This window comes from Orycteropus afer, unplaced genomic scaffold, assembly GCF_000298275.1.
Source record: "Orycteropus afer afer isolate SDZICR_OR568_19922 unplaced genomic scaffold, OryAfe1.0 scaffold00834, whole genome shotgun sequence".
Lineage (NCBI taxonomy): Eukaryota > Metazoa > Chordata > Mammalia > Tubulidentata > Orycteropodidae > Orycteropus > Orycteropus afer.
Window position 1 is genome coordinate 567,312 of NW_006922421.1, and position 18,679 is coordinate 585,990.

The 18,679-nt window shown below is 42.1% G+C and overlaps 1 protein-coding gene across 1 annotated transcript in view; it reads right to left on the reverse strand.

Moving 5' to 3' along the window:
• Positions 1 to 5,416: 5,416 nt before the first annotated feature.
• The window catches only part of TEX14 (testis expressed 14, intercellular bridge forming factor), a 98,995-nt gene continuing 85,732 nt past the window's right edge, over positions 5,417 to 18,679 (reverse strand). The window contains exons 27-32 of the mRNA XM_042783296.1: positions 16,346 to 16,423; positions 15,716 to 15,818; positions 11,501 to 11,593; positions 9,256 to 9,365; positions 6,317 to 6,368; positions 5,417 to 5,453 (exon numbers count right to left, since the gene is read on the reverse strand). Of these exons, the coding sequence (XP_042639230.1) occupies positions 5,417 to 5,453; positions 6,317 to 6,368; positions 9,256 to 9,365; positions 11,501 to 11,593; positions 15,716 to 15,818; positions 16,346 to 16,423 (473 nt within the window). The remainder of the gene's footprint in view (positions 5,454 to 6,316; positions 6,369 to 9,255; positions 9,366 to 11,500; positions 11,594 to 15,715; positions 15,819 to 16,345; positions 16,424 to 18,679) is intronic.

Here is an 18,679-nt window from a genome sequence, read left to right on the forward strand (position 1 = left end):
TTCAGCTCACTAATGCCTAGGATATCAATCTTTATGTGTTCCATTTCATTTTTGACAACTTCCAATTTTCCTAGGTTCATACTTTGTACATTCCATGTTCCAATCATAAGATTGAGACTGGCTAACTAGCACAAAAGCCTTCCTATGAGATTTTGCTTTAAATAGGATAGTTTAGTGATAAGTAACTTTTAGTCATAAGACTATATATAATGCTTATTTGTTTGTGTGTTGTTGTTGTTATGTGCAGTTGAGTCGGACCCGACTCATTGCGACCCCTCCTTGGGTTTCTGAGGCGGTATCACTACGGAAGTAGATTGCCCAACCTTTCTTCCGAGGAGTGGCTGGTGGCTTTGAACTGCCAGCCTTCTGGTTAGCAGTCAAGTGCCTTAGGCACTATGCTGCCAGAGCTCCCTTTGTCTAGGAAGATTATATTCCTCATTGAAAATTAAGAGACAGTTTGAATTTCCCCATCAACATGAAGACCACTAACTGACTTTTCTAATCCTGTTAATATAAGATCAGATATTTAAATGAGTGTTTATATTCTCTTAAAGTTGGGAAAAAGATCTTTTATTAGTGTTCAATTTCAGCACAATAAACATAAAGGGTGATTTTGGCAGAAATGTTTCAAAATACAACAGAGAATCTGACATTTTCCTTATCATGAATAGTTTAACTTGAATCTTGCTGTGTCTGAGGCACAGATGGGCTCTTGGAAGGTGGCCCCCACTCTTCTTCCTCTCCCTTCTAGCAGCGCCATGATGAGGATGCAATGTGATGTCTTATGTAGAAGCTACAGCACTGTTTTCTATTGAATGAAAGGCATCCAGTGAGGTGCAGATGTGCCAGGGATGGCCACTTGGTTGGCTGCCAAGTCTTCTTACATATTTGATTTGGTCAGTCCACTAGGATGAAGTCTGTGGTAGCCAGGCTCCAAAAGGCTCTCCTTGACCCTTCTTACCTCTTGGTATTTATATTCATGTCTTTGTGCAGGCCCCTTACCATTCTGAATCAACAGATTCAGACCAATTGACCAATACAATATGGCAGAACCAATAGTGTGTGACTTCTGAGGCTAGATCATAGTAAGGATTGCAGCTTTTGCCTTGGTCTCTTGGCTTCCTCACTCTGGGGGAAGCCAGGTGCCATATGGTGAGGCCATTCAAGCATCCCTGTGGAGATACCCATGTGGAAAGGAACTGAGGTCCCTAACTAACAGCCAAGAACAATTTGCCAGCTGGGTGGGTGAGTCAGCTTGGAAGTACATCAAAGTGCAATCTCATGAGATTCGGGGCCACAACTACCAAGATGAGCTGTTCCTAAATTCCTGACACACAAAAACTTAGAAATAATAAATAATTACTGTTTTAAGTCACTGAGGTTTGGGAGTTATTTGTTTATAGAAATAGATACTATAAGATTCATTTCTCAAGTGTAGACTCTCATTAGCTAAGCATAGAGTCCAACATATAAACCAGAATAGCAACTTACACAATTGTCAAGCTGATTGGAAAGCCAGGCCATTCTCTCCCTGTAGACCAAAATTAAGAGGAATATAAGTTGCTTATTGAGCACAGAATTGGACCAAGGAGTTATTAAGATGATCCACAAGAGGGCTACACCTGCCAGAGAGTACTGGGCATATCCCCATGTACCGACCCACAATGCTTAGTTGAACATCCCCAGTGTCTTGACTCCTAAGGCTTCATTTTCTTATGCTCTTGTTCAGTTACCTAGCGCCCCTCTGACAAGAAAATATACCAAAAATGGGATGGCTTTAACAAACAGGAGTTTATTCTCTCACAGTTTGGAGGCTTTAAGTCCAAGTTCCAAGTGCCAGGCTCTAGGGGCTGGGTGAAAGCCCCTCAACCTTGGGCTTCAGTTCTGCTTCCTGCTCCCGGCCCACTGAAGCTACAGGGTTTTCTTCACTCAAGACAGCTACTGGCTGCTGAGACTGACAAGCCCAAGGCTGACAAGTAAAAAGGCACAGTCTCAATGTTACCAAACCACACGGTAGGCCATTAATTCAAGTCCACTTAAAGTCCCAAGGTCGGCAGAGCATGGCAGGCTGCTGAACAATGACACAGCTACATGCAGGGTTCAAGTGTGCCATAAGCTAGAGACCATTCCCCAACACTTCTCCTAATATACAGGAAGCAGACCACATCCCTAAGGCTGCTCACAGTATATTCCACCATGGAATTGATTACCACTCTCATCATGGGGAATACTACATACAGTTTCCCAGTCACTCAATCAGCCCAGCCAAGTTAACACACAAACTTAACTACCACAGCTCTACACTGACCATTTCCTTCTATTACACAGTTTTTCTTCAAATAAATTATAATAAAATTTATTAGGTTTATACTTATGTGCTTATTATAACATCCTCGTTATGCCTCTCACTGATGGTTTTAAACATTCCTAAACTTTTCCTGGAGTCCCTGGGTGGTACAAACTGTTTAGCCCTCAACTACTAACCAAAAAGTTGGCGGTTCCAACCCACCCAAAGGCACCTCAGGAGTAAGTCCTGGCAATCTACTTCTGAAAGGTCACACAGCCTTGAAAACCCTATGAAGTAGTTCTGTGAAGTGGTTCTGTGCACACGGGGGTCATCATGAGGCAGAACTGACTCAACAACAACTAGTAACAAACCCTTCTATTCCCCAAATACCAAGAATTATAAAAAGGTGAAATTCCATCATCTGGAAAGGACCACTGTTTTGATAAGCATCTCTCCAGCTATCTTTCTGTATGCATTTACTGCATATAGATATTTATTTATAAATTAACATAGCTGGGGTCTTACTATACCTACTATGAGGCAGTGGTGGGTCAGTGATAGGATTCTCACTTTCTGTGAGGGACATTCTCATGAACAGCCACTATCCATCTGTCAGCAGAGGCTTACACACCCCAATGATGCTGAACAAGTTTCAGGGGAGCTTTCAGACTAAGATGCATTAGGAAGAAAAGCCTGATGATTGACCCTCAAAAACCAGCCAATGAAAACCTACGGATCACAATGGTCTGAACCACAACCAATCACAGGGATGGTACAGGATCGGGTAGCATTTTGTTCCATTTTGCATGGGGTTGCCATGATCCCAGGGCCAACTCAACAGTGGCTAAAACAACCACACTCAACTACTTCTTGTTGTTATGTGCCGTTGAGTTGGACCCCACTCATAGCGACCCCTCCTTGGGTTTCCGAGGCAGTATCACTACAGAAGTAGATTGCCCCATCTTCCTTCCGAGGAGTGGCTGGTGGGTTTGAACCGCCAGCCTTCTGGTTAGCAGTCAAGTGCCTTAGGCACTATGCTACCAGAGCTCAACTACATTTCCTATTCCATAATATGTTAACGGACACCTTTATATGTCAATACATCTTTATCTATGACATCATGTTTAATTAGTCCACTTATGGTTGTTTCAAAATTTTTTAACAGCCCTTCATTGCTGGACATTTAGATTATTTCCAGTGTTTCAATATTATAAACAATGCTGCAATCAATATCCTTTTGTGTAATCACATCTTTTTGCACAGTTCAGCTTTCTCCTTAGGACAGTGGTCTTCAATTCTGGCAGCACATTAGAAACACCTGGACAACTTTTAATACTCATGCTCCACCCCAGATCAAATAAATCAGATAATCTGGGTGTGGTGCCTGAATGTTTTTTTCAAATTCCTCAGGTAATTCTAATGTGCAGTCAGGACTGAGAAGTACTGTGTTAGAATGGAGACCACTAAATCCTTGCATCTCAACCTGTAGGACATGGACCAGCAGCACCAGAACAGATATAAGGATGGGGTTCACCAAGCACATGATAGATGCTCTGTAAATAATACCTACCACTACTGTTATTGCTAATGTTGGCCAATGTTACATAGTTACTGGCCGGATAGAAGAGTCTATTCTGCTGGCCTTATAGATATAATGTTATAATCCACACTGGTGGGAGTTTGTGTGGGACCTATAGCCTTTATGAACACTAAAAGGTAATGCTGTAATAACACAACTCGCCATTTATCATAATATGCCTGCTATCAGTCCTTACATTTTTATATATGTTGGTTTTACCTCACCAATTAAAGGTTTTTTTGAGAGGAAGGGCTGTGTGTACTAAAAATCTTTGAACCTTTCCAAGTTTCTTGCACATGGCATTAGAGTGAAACTGTGAGAGCTGGAACTCAACAGGACTGCCTTGTTTTTTGGGGCCTCACAAGTTTTCTGCCTTTGACAGGGTGCAGCCTTACCACTTTGTGTGGAAAATATTTGAGTTTTTCTTCTCTGACAGGTTTCTCTCTTACACAGGTTCCAGCTTTCATAATTTTTTTGTAAACTGATTTATGTTTTCTGGTGGTCCTCCTGTGGTTACAATAGTAAGAAATTATTTCCTTGCTTTAAAATGCTCAGGTAAATTTGTACCTTCCCATTTTACCTATACAAGGTAAAACTTTGGGAGCTAAGAACTATACAAACATGACCATCCACAACAGGAACCCTTTGTTTTTCACAAATAAAAGACCTATACTACTTACTCACCACGACAGAATAAAATGTAGCTAACGAGTACTGGGCCGCAGCACACAGCTTCCAAGAAAAGGTTTTTATTCATATGTAAAGACTCCAAACTGGAGGTAGATGAAGACATATAATCCTCTGAAAACCAGGCTTGAGACACATACATACCTGGCTAGTAGCCCTAAGAGGCTAAGTTAAAGAAAATATTGCCCTCTCTGTCTTCACCATAATTTTACTCTTCTAAAACACTAATGATGTGAGATGTACAATCCAACATACACAGAGATGATGTTTCTTTAAGGAGTTCAAAGTTTCTTGTAATTGTATTCATATCTGTACTTTTATTGTGTAAACTAACTCTAACTGGAATGAGAATATGGCAATCCCAGCCAGTAAGAGGGGCAGTATTTCTGTCACAAAACATGGGCAAGTGGTACCCATTTGTATGATGGGTGGCAGCCGCAGTTGCCTGCTGGTTAAACTTTATAACAGAAATTGAAGACTTGTTGGGTGACAGTTTTCCTTGCCCTCCCTTCCAATAACTCAAACACAGAAATGACATCTTACACAGCTGAAACCTAATTGGTATGAAAAGTAAACACTTTATTATATAACAGAAGTTGAACATTTCCTCAAATCTATATCAACAAAACCAAAAGCCATTCTGGATTCTGGATACAATGAGAAATTTTTGTAATAATTTTTCAGAAATATGGCAGGACAAACAAACAGACAAGGCCAAACCCTTCAGTCTACTGTGGCAGCTGAACCAAGTGTGAGTTACTGAACTGTCGCCCTGCGGGGACTGGAGCAGACGGAAGAACAAGGGAGCTCACAACCTGGACCCTCAACCTCAGGCCAGGAGTCCATTCGCCATCCAGTTCTGGTCAGTCTGCCAAGTCACTCTGCTCCAGCACAATTATCCTGCGTGCATGTTTTTTAAAGAACAAAAAAGAGAGTTTTAAGTTGGTGTGTATGCTTTTTAATGACACAACACCCTCTCTTTCTGTTCAACTGAATTCAAAGGAAAAAGATTTTGGTTTTTATAATCGGGAGATTCTGATCAACTAGCATATTAGGGAAATACAAAATGCACAGCAATTGATAGAATCTTTTGCGCTTTCTCTGCTGAAACAGTTCTTGTGTTGACTCTCCCACTTGTTTAATCAGTTAAGTTGGCATTGATTTTACCTTATATTTTAATTAACTAATAACAAAAAAAAAAAAAAATCCACTGTTGATTCTGACTAATAGAGACCCTATAGGACAGAGTAGAACTGCCCCCATCCAGTTTCCAAGGCTGTAAATCTTTACAGAAACAGACTGCCTCATCTTTCTCCCGCAGAGTGGCTGGTGGGTTCAAACCGCCGACCTATTGGTTAGCAGCTGAATGCCTTCACTACTGTGCCACCAGAGCTCCTTTTAATTAATTATAAAGATTAAAACATTAAACATGTTTAAACTGAGGAACCTTGTCTGAATTAAAATTTTTGTCATTAATATTTATTTGTTGTTGTTGTTATGTGCCAATGAGTCAGACCCAACTCATAGCGACCCCTCCTTGGGTTTCCGAGGCAGTATCACTAAGGAAGTAGATTGCCCCATCTTCCTTCCGAGGAGTGGCTGGTGGGTTTGAACCACCAGCCTTCTGGTTAGCAGTCAAGTGCCTTAGCCACTACACTACCAGAGCTCCCAGTATTTATTTAGGTGCTGATAAATGTTTAAAGTCTGGTCATATTGTCTATAAATAATGAACTTTGACCTGTAAACATCTGATATCTCATTACCTGGATGGTTCAGACCAACCCAGTTGCTTCCAAAAGCAAGGTTTTAGTTCATCTTGATGAAATAGAGGAGGAAGAAAAAAAATTTGATTACTTTCAAGGTCAAAGAATGCCAGTATTCAGAAGTTGTATCATTTTAGGGTAGACTGTTTCTCCACAACTGGATATTGGCAGCTGTTTCTTCTCACTTTGAATCACGGCACATCAGCAAATGGAGGTCCTGAAAGCTCTACTCTATCCACATCATTAAGGTCAGCTCTACTATGAGGAGGCAGCTCTTTCTCCGTCATTCTGAGTGCCCTCTGACCCAAGGGGCTCATCCTCCGGCATTGTATTGGACAATGTTTCAGGGCTATTCATAAAGTTTTCCAGTAATAAATCACACAGTGTTTCACTGGTATTAGTAAGATTTTCATTGGCCAATTCTTTGAAAAGTGTATGGCCCCTTCCTTCTTCCAAGTCTGTTTTAGTCTGGAAGCTCTACTGAAACCTGTCCACCATGAGTAACCCTGATGGCATTTGAAACACTGGAGGCATAGCCTCCAGCCTCATAGCAACATGCAAGCCACCACAGACAAAATGACAGACAAGCTAGTCTCTCTTAGTTGTTCCAAACCACTCCACTTACTTCCTCCCCCATCACTCCAACACTGCCTGCCATGCCCGGGGCTCACTTCCTGGCCTGCCCCAGGCACTCGAACAAACACACTAATGTCCATTAATGTCTCATGATCATATAGAACATGATGGAGATTAATGACACGAATTCACAAAAGCAACTGATAGAATCTTTGTACTCTCTCTGCCAAAACAGTTATTGTTGATATTTCTACATACATATTTGTATGTGCTATAATGAATGTCCATGTATATAATAGAGCTAACAAGGAGCAAAGTTATGATAACTTCTTAGCCACAGCCAACCACCCTGAGGGAGTGAGCAGATGGACCTGTTGGCTCAGGACCATGGTCACAGGGGACATCAAGTTCAATTGGCATAATATACTACACAAAAATAATGTTCTATATCTTACTTTGGTGAGTAGTGACTGGGATCTTAAAAGCTTGCAAGCAGCCATCTAGATGCAACAGTGGGTCTCTCCTCATTCAGACCAAAGAAGAATGACAAAACCCAAAGACACATGGAAACAATTAGTCCAAGGGACTAGTGGATCATGTGATCCTCAGCCTATATGACATGAGACCAGAAGAACTAGAAGGTGCCTGGCTACCACTGTCAACCACTCAGCCAGGGATCAGTGCAGGAGATCCTGGAGAGAGTGAAAGAATAATGTGGAACAAAACTCAAAATCATAAAAAAAAGACCAGATTCACTGGTCTGATAGACTGATGAGACTCCCGAGACTATGGCCTCTAGTTCAGGCCTGGAACTGAACTCACTCCTGGGGCCAAACAACAGACAGGCATATGGGGTGAACATTTACATCAGGTAGATCCACTCCTTGAAGTGATGAATTGTGGGAGAACAGAAGGGCAGTGTTTGCACAGGGAGACAGCTCAAAGGTGGGAGTGCATGGGAGGGAAGGACACAGGGAAGAAGAGGTAACTACAGGGAGGAAGTGGGAAGATAGCTGTTATGTTGTGGGGAATTGCAGTCAATATCATGAAACAAAATGTATATGAAATACTGTATGGCAAATGAATTTGCTCTGTAAACTTTCACCCAAATCACAATGTAAAAAAAGACTGAATTAATTCTCAAATGTTTAATCATAACATGTTCTCAATAAATATTGCATTCTTTTTGTCTGATCTTAAAAAAATAAAATAAAAACATTCTTGTGCTGACTCTACCACTAATTTAATCAGTAAAGATGGCATTAATTTCACCTTATATTTTAATTAACTATACCAAACTAACTGTAGCAAAACTAACTATATAAAAGAAAAATAACAAAAACCAAAAAACCCATTATTTTCTCAGTGAATTCAAGATTAGCTAAAATGCTCATACATTCTGGGTCCTGTGCCAGTCAGGACCTGAGAGGAAACAGAATGTGTCCCCAGATGGTTCAAATAAAGACCCCAAAGTAAGTGGTTACTTACAGAGGTGTAGTTAGGGCTAAAGGAGAAAGCATGGATGGCAAGGCACCCAGTGACTGGCAGCAGTAGGAAGCCATATCACTTACATGGCTGAAAGGACAAGGGGAAGGAACAAGTTAGGGACCAGTGAACACAGGAACTGGAAACGATGGGCTACTTTATAGAGGCTGTGCTGAAGTCAAGAGGAAGGGAAAGGAATACCCCAATCTGTCTCCTGTCCATCAGTCCCACTGACCAATAGAAAGCCAGGTGGCCAAGAAGCCCAGGAGATGCAGTCTAGGAGGGTCAGGCTCGTGGAGGACAAAGAAGGGCAGAAAAGGGAAGGGAATGAGAACAGACTATGGAAAGGATGAAAAGGGATATCAGGGGATCTGAAAGAGTTACTGTCTCTAACTTTGTGAGTAGGAGGCACTTAAATACAGAAGGGAGTCATTTGTGAATGGCATAGAAGAAGCCTTAAAGCTCTATTAAAACTGTTTTATAATTAAGGTTAATTTATAACTTTCATATTACTTGTAGATTCCACTGAAATTCCATAATATATGATTTCTTATTGGATTATGCAGCCTCTGGGTGAACTAAATTTAGAACTTTTTTGAAGTGTCCAGACAATTAAAACATCTTTCCAAACAATGTGCAAGAAAATGATAATGAGACAGGCTGCAGGCTTGCTTTAGAAATAGAATTGGATGTTATTACTGTTTTGTGATGGGGATATAATTGGCAATTAACAGAAAATCTGAACTACAAGGAAAAAGAAATTTTCAAAGGAGCTGGGATATATATAGCATCTGGAAGACATGTCTAAATAACACTGATGCTCACCATAGTCCCAGTACTGTACACATATTATATCATAAACAATTGCTCATTCATACCTTCTTCAGAAGTCTCTACGAAGCTCTCCGATTTCCTTTTCTCTGGTGTTATGCTTCCTTCCCCTTTTTCTTTCTTTTCATCAACTTTTGGACTTTTAGTATCTGTCTCCCTTCAATGACAAAAATTTGGGGCATCAAATTTTGTGTGTAAAGGCCTGGGGAACAGGACTCCTCCCAGAGATAACATGGTAATAGGTAGCACTAATGGAGTGTTCTCTACGGGCCAGGCACTGCTTCCCGGGCTTTTATGTAAATTAACTCATTTAATTCTCATGACCACCATATTCTGTAGTTACCACTACTATCCCCATCAAATGACGTAGAAACTGAGATATAGAGACGTTAAATTATATACCAAGTAAGTCTTAGGGCTGGGATCTGAACCCAGTAAGTCTGCTCTCAACCACTAGGCTATCTTGCCTCAAAGGAAAAATAAATTTAGTTATGTTGTAATTAGCATCCTTTTTTACAACCACTATTTATTTTATTGCCTTATCTTTATTTCCTGTAACTCTGAGCGAAGTATCTGAATAATTTAAGTATCTCACAATTTAAGATCACATTTATCAGACTATCAAGCAAAAACTATCTCCCCCATTCAGCTAATGATCAGCTCCTTAAGGGCAGGGACGTCTTATTATTCTTCACACCTCCAGCTCCCAGCTCCAGGCTTGGCTCACTGTTCTGTGTTCAACAAGTGCTGGATGAACCAAACCAGTTCTGTTCAGAGACCTCTCTTCTGTTTTCATTTGGTGGATATTCATAACATAGTATTAAAATGAGATAAAATAAATCCAGCTAGGGTAGAAAAGAATTTTCTTTCCTCATAACTTCCTATCATTGATAGAATCATAGCTCTAGAGTTACCTTCTCCTACCTCCAGCCCAATGCCTGAGACTAGAGAGTCACCTGGCCTCTGCTTGAGAGGGTGCAGGTGTTGTTAAAGTGTAAAGGTAGCTGGTTCCACTGTCAGATAGCAATTGCTATTAGAAAGTTTATGCACCGACTGCATAAAAATCTATTACTCTGCAGCTTCTTATCACTAGCTTTGATCTCTGGAGCAGAAGAGAGTAAGCTGACTCTTCCCCTTTACAATACAGTATTTCAGGTATTTAAAGGCAGATATCAAATTCTCCACTCCATCTGTTCTTCTTCAGATTAGCCTCCCTGGCTCCTTCAGCTGTTCTGATAGGACACGGCTCCCAGACTTCTGACTGTAGCCACCCTCTTCTGTTTGATGGCATCCTTTTTAAAATGTGATGCAGAATGGACCCTCACACTGTATCCTAGAAGTCATCTAAGCATTCAGCATGAGATGATTACCTTGATCTGGACAGTACATGCCTGTTTATTCAGCATTAATGCTGCACTGACCTTTTAGAAGGAGCTCTAGTGGGGCAGTGGTTAAAGGTTGGCAGTTCACCAACAGCTCCATGGGAGAAAGATGAGGTAGTCTGCTTCTGAGCAGATTTACAGCCTGAAACTCTAGGCAGTTCCATCCTGCCCTACAAGGTCACTATGAGTTAGAATTAATTCGATGGCAGTGGGTTTAGTTTGGACCTTTTTAACGATGGCATCAAAATCAAGGCTCAGAGTCACTGTCCATGCATCCTCCAAGAAGCATTTCTTGAATTCCTACCACGTCTCCAGATGCATGCTAAGTATCGGTCATAAAAAATAAGACATATTTCCTGCCCTCAATGAAGTTACAGTGAGCAGGAGCTTCTGAAAAAAAAATGTCCTAATAAGGTCATGTCTCCCACATTCTATGCTTTTTGGATCTAAATGCTCCCCCTTCACCTTTCAGAGAAATCTAATATTTCCACCTGTCACCTGGACCATTTTGAATCCGAGTCTATCACCCATCATACTAGCATTTGTACCTAGATCTGTGTTCTCTAAAAATTTGATGAGCCTGCCTTTTCTGATTTAATTCAAATGACTGATGAAAATGTTGAAGGTGGCTGGGCAAAGGTACAGAAATCCTAGAGGCCTCATTCTATACTGATGTCAATCTGCTAATCAACATCCTAAGCACTGTGGGTGTCTGGAGGAAGAGGGGAAAGTACAAGAGTGGAGACAGATGGAGTCAGTGCTGGCTTAGAAAAGTCAATGTAAGGCTATCACGAGACACTCATTCTCCAAAGAGTCTGGATATTAAAAACAAAATCCCAAAGAAACCAACAAAAAACCCAGCCCTGCTTCCTGCAAAGAAGAAAAGGATTCCCCCACTGGGAAACAAAACCTTTCAGCGCCTTCTGGGAAGTCCTGGAGTCCCTTGCTCTCCTTAGGTAGCTGAAGCCATCTTTCCAGGTCCTCATCAAGAGTAGAGTGAGCTCTGTCCAAGGACAAGGGAAGAGAATTGAGACAAAAGTCATATTCACTCTCCCTTGACAAAGAAGCATAATTGAAGGTCTTTTTTGGGGATGGAAGGAATGGAGTTATATCACACATCACAGAAAAAAGTTTCCTGAAACGTCTTTAAAAATATTCATCTTCTCTCTCCCTTTGCCTCTTTGTCTCCCCAAAAAGCCCTCTCCCCACTTTCCTCTCAGGTCAAAGGCTTGTCACCTCTTCTACTTCCCTGACCTTCCTCTCTTCTCCTTCCTTATATAGAATAATTTAGCCCTTGAAGAGTATGACAGGCACTGGATTAAACGACCCAAAAGTTACTCATAACACTTTTCTCCATTGCCTTCCTCTTTGATAGCAGTTGGAAAGCTGAAAACTCAAGTCTGGATAAAAAGGGGCAATCAGCTACCATACTCTCTTGTCCCATCCCCTTCTCTCTGCCTGGGGTGTAGACAGCAGCCATCTTGCAGGCAGGAGGTGACAAGCCTGAGGACAAAAGCCAACATGCTACATGTGGCAGAGTAGGATGATCAAAAGAGCCTGAGTCCCTGGTGGCATCATTGAGCTGCCAAACCAGCCATGCCCTGCCAACCTCTGAGCCTCTATGATGTCAGACAAGCTCACTGAAGCCCAATGGTGAGGTTTTCTGTCATTTGCAGCTGAAAGCATTGTGCATGGCTCTCCAAAGATCCACAGGGCTGGAATTAGGGTGTGGCAAGTGGTGTAAGAACAAGGTCAGATCCTATCGTGCTTTAAATTTTAGACATTTTACCCACAAAGTAATTTTTTTTGCATTAATTTTGATTTAAAAAAAATATTGCATTAAAATATTATTTATCTTCTCACCTCTGCAAAAATGGCACTGATCAAAAAATCAAAACTACAAATGCTGGCAGGGTTGTGGAAAGACTAGAACCCTGTTCCACTGCTTATATGATTGTAAATTGGCTCAGCCACTATGAAAAATAGTATGGTACTTCCTCAAAAAGCCAGAAATAGAAATATCCTATGATCCAGCAATCCCACTCCTAGGTATATACTCTAGAGAACTAAAACTACTGACACAAACAAATATATGCACACCCATGTTCATCATAGCATTATTCACAATAGCAAAATGATGGAAACAACCTAACTGCCCATCAACAGATGAATGGATAAACAAACTGTGATACATACACACAATGGACTACTAACCAAAAAATACCAAACAGCCGTTGAGTTGGATCCGACTCATAGCAACTCCTCCTTGGGTTTCTGAGGCGGTATCACTATGGAAATAGATTGCCCAACCTTCCTTCTGAGGAGTGGCCGGTGGGTTTGAACCACCAGGCTTCTGGGTAGCAGTTGAATACCTTAGGCACTGTGGTAGTTATGTTTGTGTGTCAAGTTGGCTGGACCTGGCTGAGTGGCTGGGCAGCTGGTGGCAGTTATTCCCCATGATGAGACTGGCATTCAGCTCCATGGTGGGATCTACCACAAGCAGCTGAGTAGCTGACTTTGGGATGTGGAATGCTTCCAGTATATAAGGAGAAGCCTTTGAAATGGGCTCTAGCTTACGGCACGCTTGGACCCTGCATGTAGCCATGTTGTTGTTCAGCAGCCTGCTGACCTAGGGACTTACAATGGACTTGAGTTAATGGCCTGCCGTGTGGTTTGGTAACATCGGGACTGTGCTTTTTTACTTGTCGACCTTGGGCTTGGCAGCCTCAGCAGCCAGCAGCTTTAGCTTCACTGGGCTGGGAGCTGAAGGCAGAGCTGAAGCCCAAGGATGAGGGACTTTCACCCCGCCCCTAGAGCTTGGCACTTAGAATTTGTACTTAAAGCCTCCAAATTGTAAGAATAAATTTCTGTTTGTTAAGGCCATCCCATTTGTGGTATATTTCTTGCCAGAGAGGCACTGGGTAACCAGAACAGGCAGTATGCCACAAGAGGCACTTGGTGGGGCACAGTTAGGGATAATTCCTAACCAAACCAAACCAAACGCACTGCCATTGAGTCGGATCTGACTCACAGCGACACCTCCTTGGGTTTCCAAGGCAGTATCGTTACGGAGCTCTGGTAGCATAGTGGCTAAGGCACTTGACTACCAACCAGAAGGCTGGCGGTTCAAACCCACCAGCCACTCCTCAGAAGGAAGATGGGGCAATCTACTTCCATAGTGATACTGCCTTGGGAACCCAAGGAGGGGTCGCTATGAGTCAGGTCCGACTCGACGGCACATGACAACAACGATGATCATTACAGAAGTAGATTGCCCAACCTTCCTTCTGAGGAGTGGCTGGTGGGTTTGAATTGCCACCCTTCTGGTTAGAAGTCAAATGTCTTATTCACTATGTCACCAGAGCTCCCGGGATACTTCTTAGATATAACCAAATACCTCATGGGATTGGGTTACTGGGTTTGAGGGCTTAAGACCATAGTTTCACGGGGACAACTTGTTCAACTGGCATAACATAGCTCATCAAGATAATGTTCTACATCCTAGTTTGGTGAGTAGCATCTGGGGTCTAAAGGCTTGTGAATGGCCATCTAAGGTACAACTACTGATCTCTACACATCTGGAGCAAAAGAGAAAGAAGGAAACCAAAGACTCAAAGAAGAAACTAGTTTGTAACTAACAGTGTACACAAACCACAGCCTCATCTACCTTGAGATCAGAAGAACCAGATGGTGCCTGGCTATCATTACTGACCATTCTGACCAAGGACACATAAATGGTTCCAGATAGAATGGGGAAAAATGTAGAACAAAACTCAAATTCCTAAAAAAAAAAAAAAAAAAGCCAGACTTACTGGACTGAAAGAGACTAGAGGAAGCCCTAAGACTCTCACCCTGGGAAATCCCTTAAACTTGGAATTCAAACCACTCCTGGAGGTTACCTATCAGCCAAAAGACAGAGTGGCTTATAAAATAAATAATATCACCCGTGAGTATGGTGTTCCTATAAATAATCATCTAAATGAGACCTAACAGTTAATACTTACCCCAGACCAAAAATGAGAAGGTAATAGGGGACAAGGAAGCTAGATTAATGGAAACAGAACCATAATGGAAATAATGAGAATGCTGACACATTGTGAAAAGTGTAACCAATGTCCTTGAATAATAACCAAAAACCAAACCCCTTGCCACTGGGTTGATTCCAACTGCCCCACAGGGTTTCCAAGGCTGTAAACCTTTGTAGAAACAGACTTCCTCATCTTTCTCCTGCAGAGCGACTGGTGGGTTCAAACTGCCAATCATTAGGTTAGCAGCTGACTGTCTTAACCAGTGTACCACCACAGCTCCTTGAATAGTATGTACAGAAATTGTTAAGAAAGAATCTAATTTGCTATGTAAATTTTCTCCAAAATAACAATAAAACACTTTAAAAATATATTATTTATGTTGAGTTTTTTGGCACCCTTAAATTTTGTGCCCCAGGAGGCTGTCTCCCTCACCTCACCGCAGTTCTGGCCCTGAATGACAGTTTTGGACAAGGCAGATGGCAAGAGGCAAAGGAGGCAAGGTAAAGTGGTTTATCTTAGAACACGGGCAAAAGGAGAGCTCCAAATCAGAGATGGAATCGAGTTTCTTGAAGCATCCTTGTGTTTTAAGACTGAATTGTCTGTTGAGTTTATGCTAATGGTGGTAGAACATTTTGGAAAAGGATAGCAATAATGGTGGCACAACATGGAAAATGTCATCAATGTCCCTGAGCTGTAAATGGGGAAGTTGTTATGTTGGCAAATGTGTATGTTTTCACCACAATAATAATATTCATGATAATAATAATTATTATATTAGTAATTATATATTATTATTATATTTATATAATATAATTATATATTATTATTATTATTATATAATAATAATAAAAGAGTGATTGCTCCCACTCTTTTATTTAATCCAAAAATTCTCCTCTAAGCCCTCTGACTGAAATGTTTTGAAAGAGGTTGAAACCTGTGTTTATCTCACAAGATGAAATAAAAACAAAACAAAACTACCTTTTAGGAATAGGAACTATTTTTAGTTTTTCTTACCCTTTTTAATTTACCAATCTTAGAAAATAACTCATACAAACTAATAATTAAAATCCTTTCAAAAGACCAGCTTTTTCTGTTACCTCTCTGTGTCTTCTCCGAGATCCTGAATTTCTTTGGTCCAAAGTATACTGTTATCTTCTTCTTTTTTACTGTCAGTGTCTTGTTCTTCTAACTGCCTTTGATCTAAAAACAGATGAAAGAATTAGTTTTATTAGGAAAAAAAAAAAAAAAACCTTTTGGAAAGCCTGCCTTGTAATGCAGTGCCAAAAGGGAAGGCCAGTCATGGAAGGGAAGGGAAGGCTAGGGCATGCAATGCACTAGTTCCCTCCCCACAAGAGCAAGGGGCCAGGTGGCAGTCTGTGGGGTGCCTGTGTTCACAGCAGCTGCTTCTGGGGTCTTGGGAGCTCTCTCGTGCCAGGTGAGGCTACAGGAAACCTTGCCTGTGCCAAGGCTTAGGAGAGAGCGAGGAGGAAACAGAGGAAAGAAAGGGCACATAAAAGAGGAGGTAAGAGACCCTGAAAACCAATTGCACCAATTTGCTTTGGGGACCAACTTGTTCTCATTTGTTGGATGCTTCCATGGTTAGAGCCCCAGGGAATCTGGGTGGGGAAGGGATGGACCTCAAATGTATGCCAGGCATTTTGATATGCCAAATCACTTAATCGTACAGGGACCCTATGTGGGGAAGGAGATGTGCATAGTTGGCATACCATTGATAGGGCTGTCCGGGTCACTCGCTGTGTTCTCACCCAACACGATGGGTAAGGCCTGCTGTTGCTTCAGGTGCTCTGTCACAACACAAAAGCAGAAACAAACTATGTCCTCCTCAAGGTCCCTGGGTGGCATGAACAGTTTGCGCTCAACTACACAACCTAAAGGTCATCAGTTTGAACCCAGCCAGCAGCACCTTGGGGTAACAGGGCCTGGAGATGTGTTTTCATGAAGATTATAGCCAAGAAAACTGCGGAGCAGTTATACTCTGTCATACATGGGTGCCTCCCTTAGTGGGAATCCACTCCACGGCACTGGGTTTGGTTTTAGGTTTTGGTTACAAGTCATATCAGAGGTTCTCAAAGGATGGTCCTATGACCAGCAGCATCAGTGTAACCTAGAAACACAAATTCTGGTACCCACTCCACACCCTCTAAACCAGAAATTCTGGGGGTAGAGCCCAGCCACCTGTGTTTTAACCAGCCCTCCAGGTGACTGCTGCCTGATAAAGTTGGAGAGCCAGGATTGAAATGAATTCCTCAAGTGTGGCAAAATCCCGGAACACTGAAAGTGAAAATACTGTTACTGTTGCTGCTGACACCTACCTACACAACAACCCTGTGAGAATGATGCCATTATTGTTATTCTTTTTAATAGATGAGGAAATTGAGGTAGAAAACCATTATGGAACTGGCCTAAAATCACACAGATAGTAAGTGGTAGAATTGGGGTTTGAATCTGGGCAGTCTAGCTCGAAGAAGCCCTGGTGGCACAGTGGTTAAAGCACTCAGCTGCTAGCCAAAAAGGTTGGCGGTGTGTGTGAGATTTACAGCCTTGGAAACCCGATGGGGCACTTTTACTCTGTCCTATAGGGTCACTATGAGTCAGAATCGACTCCATGGCAGTGTGTGTATGTGTGTGTACAGTCTAGCTCTAAGGTTTATGCTCTTAATCTCTATTGTTATTATTATTAGAATATGCATCATATCATTTACTATTATTTAACTCTCTCTCAAAATGTTTCTAACAATGTCAGAGGAATCCAAGTTTCCCCCTACCTCTACTGGCCTATGTTTTGTATTTTTCTCCCCTTCTGGGAGTCAGAACCAACTTGATAAGAATGGGTAGTGTGGAAAGATGGAAAGCAGGGAAGGTAATTTCCAGTTCCCAACAAAATTATCACTAGACCAAGACACGTATCTGCTTCATCATACATGGCTTTGCATCTGTTACATGTTCAGTATCCTCCAGGTGCCCCCAAAACACAGCAGAAAGACAGGCAGGAGATAGCATAGCCATGCCACCCCAAGTATTGCACAAAGTGGGTGCTGGTCTGCTCCATTCCCAAAGACCAGGAAATAGCCCCTACCTGGTAGCTCCCTGACATCAAGAGGTCCTATATAAAATCATTTAAAATAAAAGAATCCCTTTTTATCCTTGTTGAAAATAGCCCCTCATCAATTTGAAAGGACTACCAATATCCTTGGGTTCCCCTTTAGGCTGCTGTCAGGAGCCTAGAGCTTCGGACACGGGCCCCCTGACAAGTGGTGTCAGCCCAGGCCACTCCCTCAATGGTCTCGTAAGGGGGAACAAGGAGAAACTACTCAAGTGCCCTCTTCCCCTTGTCTTTCTGAAAAATTACTGACCCATCTTAAAATAGAGACATTAACTAGAAACCTGGCACAGATAACCTCCATAAGTGAAATGAGCCAGGGCTTCTTCAGTGTGCTGAGGTGCAGCAGTGCTGTGAGCCTAGAGCCTAGGCAGGAGCCTGGAAGTACCACTGCTGAAATGAGGGGGTAAGGGGTAGAGTGGGAGGTGTCACATGGTGACGTACAGAGCAAAGGAGGATCCAGAGGAAAAGTGTCAGCCACCTCCAAATGGTAAGGGAGTCTACAGATACTGCTTTAAGCCATGACCCACAAACAGACAATGCCTAGAATCTATCAGAGCAGGACATGTATGGGTGACCCCTACTCTCACAACGAGAGGTTCTACTATTTCATTAAAAGGAATAACTGGAGGAGGAAATTGCAAGAACAAATCACGAAATGTCAGAGAAGAAAAGCAGGGAGGGAAGGTGTTGCTAAGACCCTGACCCAAAACCCAGTGACCTGTACAACCCTGCTGCATTGGGTGAGGGGTCAGGTGAGTCAAGAAAGGGCTCTCAGGACCGAGTAGTTGAACCTGCGGGCTTGGGACCATAGTTGCAGGGGACACCAAGCTCAATTGGCATAACACACTATACAAAACATTGTTCCACCTCCTACTTTGGCAAGTAGTGACTGGGATCTTAAAAGCTAGCAAGCTGCTATCTAGATGCAACGATGGGT